The sequence below is a fragment of the Pimephales promelas genome, chromosome 2 (assembly GCF_988280905.1).
Source record: "Pimephales promelas chromosome 2, fPimPro1.hap1.1, whole genome shotgun sequence".
Taxonomy (NCBI): Eukaryota; Metazoa; Chordata; class Actinopteri; order Cypriniformes; family Leuciscidae; genus Pimephales; species Pimephales promelas.
In genome coordinates, this window is record NC_142770.1 from 44399528 (window position 1) to 44406840 (window position 7313).

The 7313-nt window shown below is 38.8% G+C and overlaps 1 protein-coding gene across 1 annotated transcript; it reads left to right on the top strand.

Moving 5' to 3' along the window:
• Window positions 1-861: 861 nt before the first annotated feature.
• On the top strand, window positions 862-4121 carry LOC120478172 (G2/M phase-specific E3 ubiquitin-protein ligase-like). The gene is made up of 5 exons (XM_089119039.1): window positions 862-1070; window positions 1172-1439; window positions 1586-1740; window positions 1985-2223; window positions 3797-4121. Exons 1-5 carry the CDS (start codon window positions 1030-1032, stop codon window positions 4045-4047), a joined length of 954 nt encoding a protein of 317 aa, XP_088975165.1. The 5' UTR covers window positions 862-1029; the 3' UTR covers window positions 4048-4121.
• The last annotated feature ends 3192 nt before the right edge of the window (window positions 4122-7313 follow it).

A 7313-nucleotide genomic window follows, 5' to 3' on the forward strand; every position in this document is an offset into this window, starting at 1 on the left:
CATTTTATATCTTTGAGACACTCTGTCATTTTAGATGAGTTTGTGTTTTCATCTGGTCGTGATGAAATATATAATTGAGTGTCGTCAGCGTAACAGTGGAAATTAATTCCATGTTTTCTTATAATATTACCAAGTGGCAGCATATATATTGAGAATAGCAGAGGGCCTAAAACTGATCCTTGCGGTACTCCATAGTCTACTGACGTTATCTTTGATTTTTTCCCATTTAAACAGACAAAATGAGAACAGTCCGATAAGTACGATCTAAACCAGCTTAATGCCTGTCCCTGGACACCGGTGAAGTTTTGTAGTCGATCCAAGAGTATTATATGATCTATAGTGTCGAACGCAGCGCTAAGATCAAGTAGGACTAGTATTGAGATACAGCCTTGGTCAGAAGCTAAAAGTAAATCATTTGTAATTTTAACTAGCGCAGTTTCTGTACTATGATGCGGTCTGAATCCTGACTGGAATTTTTCATAGATATCATTTTCTTGCAAAAAAGAGCACAATTGAGCGGACACTACTTTTTCAAGTATTTTGGACATAAATGGAAGATTTGAAATAGGTCTGTAATTTGCCAAGTTATTTGGATCTAATTGCGGTTTCTTAATGAGCGGTTTTGTAATAAATGGTGTAAAAACGTCTTAGTGCTGCCCTCTTCAGGTTGAACGGTGGCTACTGCAGTTGAATTTTCCTATTGGATGTTTAGCATCTATTTCGTCCCCTCTATCTCTGCTGGGGTCTGCCCATTTTTTCAGCATTTTTCAAATATCACCAGTGGGTGGAGTCAGGCTCTGACCAGGGGTTTAGTTATCCTTTAAGCAATATTTTTTTTATCCTTTTTTTTTACAGTTGCAAAGAGACCTTGTGGATGTTTTGAATGAATTCAGGGGGGACAATTTAGACCTGACCACCCATGTCACTGTCGTGGCCCGCCGGAGAAGAGTGTTACATAGTGCATGTGTTGCTCTTCAGAAATCCTACTTTGAATGGCATGAAACGCCAAACATTGAATTTGTTGGTGAGATGGCCGAAGATTATGGTGGACCACGTCGTGAGTTTTTCAGGTGATTGCTGATTTTAAGTTTTTACACCCCAAAAAAACACCCCCAAAAAATAGGATGTAGTGTTTTCATGAAATGTGACATCTTTGTCTTTTTTTTAAAAGAATTCTCATGAGCGAAGTGCAATCCTCCCTTGGCATTTTTGAGGGGAAACCTGGAAACGTCCTCTTTTCGTACAATCAGGATACACTGCAGCAGAATAAATTCTACACAGCAGGAAAGCTGACTGCATGGTCCATTCTTCACAATGGACCTGGGATTAAATGCCTTAATCATCACCTTTTCGAAATGATGTGTGGTCGGAGTCAGACCATAGACCTAAGCACGTTTGAAACTTTACATGACACAGATATACAACATCGACTGGAAAAGGTATTGATAAATAACAGCAAGACCCGTGTAGTCTAATCGGCTTTGTGTAAAACACTGTCATAGACAGAGTGAATGCATAATGAGTAGAATATTTTGTCATAATTATGCATTTTAACAATGTGTTTATCAATTTGAACAAAATTTAGATTTTACAATGCAAGACCACAGCGGAAATGTTGGAGGTCAAAATGGAACTGGGGGACTGGATTGCTGAATGTGGGATCCCCAACATATATTCTGCATCACTTGCTGATTTCCCTGCTATTTACCAACAAATAATCACCCACTACATGTACCACAGGTTATGTATTTTAATTATTTATACAATGTAAATATATGGTTCGCTAATTATTAAAAAATACTAGTTTTGAGAAAAGCGCATTTTGACAACTTCATGTCACTGCCAATGGCAAGAGTTCTTCAAATGTCATTAATTATGTCATTTTAGCCATATTTTTTTTTATAAGAACACACATTTTCTGGTATTATCACAAAAAAGATGTTTGAAATGCCAACATCTTAAAAGATAATTGTTTTCATTTTAGGGTTTCCAGCATGATACAGCAGTTCATCGCCGGAATGAATGCTTGTGGCAACATGTGGCAAGTTGTCCAGAGAAACTGGGAAACCTTTGCACCACTCTTCACTCATACATCTAAAAAGCTGTCACGGAATGATGTGCGAGGACTCTTTGATATTAAATGGAGTTTGCAAGGCAGCAACAAAAGAGATCAAGAGGAGGACACCATCTTTCTTTGGGAGTGGTGGTTGATGTCAATTGAAAGTAAGTCATTTGTGTAAAATGTATTATGCAAATGTTGCAATAAACTATTAAATTATGAAGGAAAATGGGTAGCTTAACTTGAGAGCATGTAAATGTGAATTTGAAAACTTTTACAGTAGATATTCATACTTGTACACTACAATTTACACTCACAGCTCCAATGTAAAATGTTAAGTGTTGAGATTTGCACTTGCAGAAAAAAGTCACAAACCTAGTCTCAGAGGAGTCGTTTTATTGGTTGGCACCTAGCCAATGAAATGGGACTTTTTTTGTATCACAACACCCCGCCTCAGGTACATTCTAAAATGGTAATGTTGCTTAATGCACTAAGAAAGTGATTTAAAAAAAGTAAATGATATTATAAAACTCAATAAACACCAAACTAAAACAGCATACTAAAACCCACAAACATAATTATAAACTTCAGTGTTTATTTTTGTGCAACATGGACATCAGTGTTTAATTTGTGTGCCTTTACCAACATTTGATTTATAGCCATATGTAGCCTGCCTATTCCTTCAGCTGCGAGCCTGTGCGCTTTAACTGGCGTTTCAGGGTTAGGCCCAGCAGGTGCGCACGGACTGGGTTCGGTAATGAAAGGCTTTCAATGACAAAAAATAATTCAGACTGACAAAATAATAAAAAATACATTCTTCTTCTTTTAAATAATAATAATAATAATACAAATAATAATAACGACATTTTTCTTCTAAATAATAACAAGTGTCATTAATACAAAAAATAATAAAAAGAATATTACAAATTGTCATGCAATTATTAATGTGAATGAATGGTACTCCACATCACATCATCATCATCATCACTATTGTACACCCCAATACATGTGACATGATTCGAAATTGAATGCTAATTTAAAAGACGTGCTATAAAATAAGGCATTGTGATAGGTCATTTCGGCTCCACGTCAGGGAAGTGTCTCTTTGCCGTCTTCCTTGTGTCTGTGCCGTAAGATAAGGGTGTGGGGGAAGCGGAGACGTGAATATTTAGGGGCGTGTTATTCTAATGACGATCGTTTTCGGCCGTGGGATTTATCAAGGGCAGGCATTGCGCACACCTGGATTTCAAAGGTACGCACAGCTTCATAAATCAGGTGGTGAGATGAGTGTAAGCATAATCTTACGCCAACCTGTTTCTATGCAAGAATGATAATGACTTTGTCATCTTTGCAGGACCGCAATATGAAGTGCGCAAAGTAATATATTTTAGCAACTGTGTGAAAGTGAAGTACGGCTTTTCTGTACATAGTATGCTGTTTTAATTTGGTGTTTACTGATTTTTAGAATATCATTTACATCTTGTGTAATATAACTGATGCACTAAGCCATGTTAGCATTTTAGAACTTCCCAGAGGCATGGGTGTCGTGACACCATCCCGCACAAAAGAAGTCCCATTTCATTGGCCAGGCGCCAACCAATAAAACACTAATATGCTGTTAACAAGTTCTCAAATTCACATCTACATGCTCTCCAGTTTAGCTACTCATTTTCCTTCATATTTAATCACAATTCTAACCCAGGTCGAAGTAACATTTGTATTTTTCTGTTTATATAGATAACGAACTAGATGTTACTTTGGAGGACCTACTCATCTTTGTTACCGGAGCAGATTCTGTGCCCCCACTGGGTTTTCCACACAACTGTGAAATACAGTTTTATGATCAAGAACCTGGAAGCCAGCGATTTCCATTCTCTTCCACCTGTGCCCTCATTTTGTATCTGCCAAGAGGCATTACAGAAGAGGCCATTTTTAAAGACTTAATGCAGATGTCCATTAAAGGTTCTGTGGGCTTTGGAAAAGTCTGATTAGCTTTCCCGAGGCAATAATGCATGTAGGCTACAGCAAAATGTGCCATAATGTCTATGAAGACATGTCGTTGTCCTTTCAGGTATTCTTTATTTTTTATGTGGTTTCTCTGTTCCAGTGGCAGGAAAGAGTGCATGTTCCTGATAGTGTTTGAACTAGAGCAAAATTGTTTGAATTAACTTAATGTGACCCTCTTGGTGAGGACAGAGGTTCGCTGGGAATACCCATACGCCAAAGAGTTCTGGCTTTTCTGAGGCTATGGCAAAATGTGTCATAATGTCTTTGAAGACATGTTGTTGTCCCTTTCAGGTATTCTTTTTTTTTTTTTTTCATAAGGTTTCTCTGGGAGAAAATTGTTGTTCTGCAGTTTATTTAACCATAAATGTGTTTATTTGTAACCTGGCTTGTCCATATTTTATTTTATGTTGTTTAACTTATATTAAGCATTAGAGACTTCATCTAGGCTACAGCTGGTTAAATAAATGTATGCAACTGAGGAAAAAAAGACTCTTTGTTTGTTTACTTGTTATTGGGATGATTTAACCAAACTCTTATCAAAGCTGTAATATTAAATCCTCGCCTCGGTCTTTGTCTCCATGAATGAATATTTTGAGCAGTTAGTAGTTTACACTGTTCACACTTTTACTCAAATAGTTTGCTTTGTTGTCAATTAATTCCACCTACCAGTATCTAAATAGATTCTGGAATGCTAATTGCCATGATACAAAAATTGTGAAAACGGCTTTAGAAATAGATTTGAAGCCAATTTAATTTATTAATAGGCTAATGATTCCTCTTAATAAGCATATTGGTAAAATGGTAGAACCAGCCTTATCTGCCGGCCATTTGACTTCTCCCTGCCGCTCAAGATCGTAGACGGTAAATCTCAGGACAGGTTGGAAACCTGTACATTTATATCTGCTGCTTCCTTTTCAGATTTGCGGGAACCAATCACAAACCGGCTTATCCATCTTGCGCGCTATTTGCGGGTTTAATCGATACTCAATAGCTTCTTTTTAGCAAATAAATCGCTCGAGTGGGTGTGAATACCACAAACTTATTTTATTTATTTATTTATTTATTTGCATAACCTGCAAAAATCACTCCATTCCATTGCTGCTTCTGTGGTTACAAATTAGTAATTCAAAAGCTTCTGCGCTCTATTTGCCCAGATTGTTAGTCTGATTGGTTGACGGACTATCCAATGCAGTTATTTGACCTATTCCCGTTGATCCCGTTGATCTTCTGCAGGGGAAGATATAGCCCAGACCAATGGCTGCGTCCAAAACCGCATACTCAATGAGTAGGTACTTAATTTCAATAAGTACTTACTCAACGAGCGCTAAAAGAGTAGGTACTTTATAGCCAAATCTCGTTGAGTATGAATGAGAACCGGACATCTGCCATGTTGACGTTATCATGTGACCTACTACGACGTGTTATCATCATATCACAAGCGCAAAGAAATGAACAGCGACACGTTTAATTCTTCTATCTATAAATATCTTGACATTGATGAAACGTTCTCATTTTGTTGTGGTATTGTTGAAGAAACAGCTGATATTTTTTTTATTAAGAAACCCCCAAATCGTCACCTCTTGAATATATGTTGTCAATTTCTTTATTTTATACCCAAAACGTTTCTCGTTTAAGTTTTCCTCCTTTTCTTGATGAATTTACCTCGTTTCATCCCTCAGACCTATAACAACAAAACAACAACATTTTTCATGTATTATGAAGAACTATTTAAAGATATTTAGCCTTGTTATTGTTCCTTTTTCCTGTATTATGATGTAAACAAACCAATGATCTTTATGTTTTCTGTTTTGTCATTATGACTATTATGGTATCTTTCCATGATCTTGTATGTAATACGTTTATAAGTTTAAATTATGAGTGACAGGTGTACTAACACTTCATAACATCAGTGACTCGACAGCACAACCTAGAACAGTTTTCCTCTGCGTTTGTAATGTCTGCACAAAGGAGACGGGCAGCTGCTCGAAGATCTCTTTTGGAGAAAACTGTTGATTTTATACTCGAAAAATGTAAGTATCACTCCTTAAAAATTAATATTACCTCAGAATGAATTGCATTGTTAGCCCACCCCAAAACTTAAACAAAATAATAATATTAAATGCTGACCAATACTTAATTATATAACTTTTTTATATACTAAAAATATAATTTAATATAAGAAGCAAAATGTAATTTGTTTTGTCATATGACAGTTATGCATGAATAAATTTATATTCATAAATGCAGTGAAACATCTCAATTATCAGTCAATCGATGAATTCACGAGTTCACACGTACAGGAAATCAAATATAATTTTAATGCGTATTTGGCTTGCTGTTCGGGGGAGGGCTCCGAGCTCGGAATTTTGCCCGAACCCAGAGTACTCCCCCCTATACTGGGGTAGACCCAGCCCAGAGTGAGGTGATGGGGTGGTGGAGGGATGCTGAGAGACTTGTCGTGAGACATGAGGTGAGAGAAGCTTTATTTATACCGGCTTCCTTTGAGTTGATTGGTTGATTACCTGAACATGCTCCTCCCGAACTTTGTTTACATAAAACTTCATTTCACGAGTTCACACGTACAGGAAATCAAATATAATTTTAATGCGTATTTGGCTTGCTGTTCGGGGGAGGGCTCCGAGCTCGGAATTTTGCCCGAACCCAGAGTACTCCCCAAAAAGCAAGGTATGGGACAGCGAGCGTAAAAATATTTCCCCCCAAAAAGTGAAGGGCATGAGAAGGTAATTACTAAAGAACGAGCTTGACCGTTCGACCATTGAGGGCTCTCGCGACGTCCGACGGGAACTTGGATGCTCACAGCATCAGACGGATAAGCCCCGCCAGCAGTTGAACTGACAGCTCGATGACGCCAGATTTATACGAGCGGGATATTGGAACGAGTTATGCCGTTCAACCGGGAGGGCTCTCGCGGCATCCGACGGGAACTTGAGTGCACACAGCGTCGGAAGGGTAAGCCTCGCCAGTTGAACGGGGGCGCCCGCTGTACTCGGTCGGGAGGGCTCGACCGGCGCTTCGAAGGGTGCTGGGGCACGGGAATAGACCTCTCGCGGCCCAACGAACGGGGAGCCCTTGCGGCGACACGAGCGCGGTCGTCCAACGATGATGAAAATAGGCAGGCTCTCACTGCGATTCGGACGGGAGGGCTCGACCAGCGGCTCGGAAAGGGGGACGAGCCCGACCCACGAGCGGGGAGCCGTCACTTCGTACGAACGGGGGAGCCTGCAAT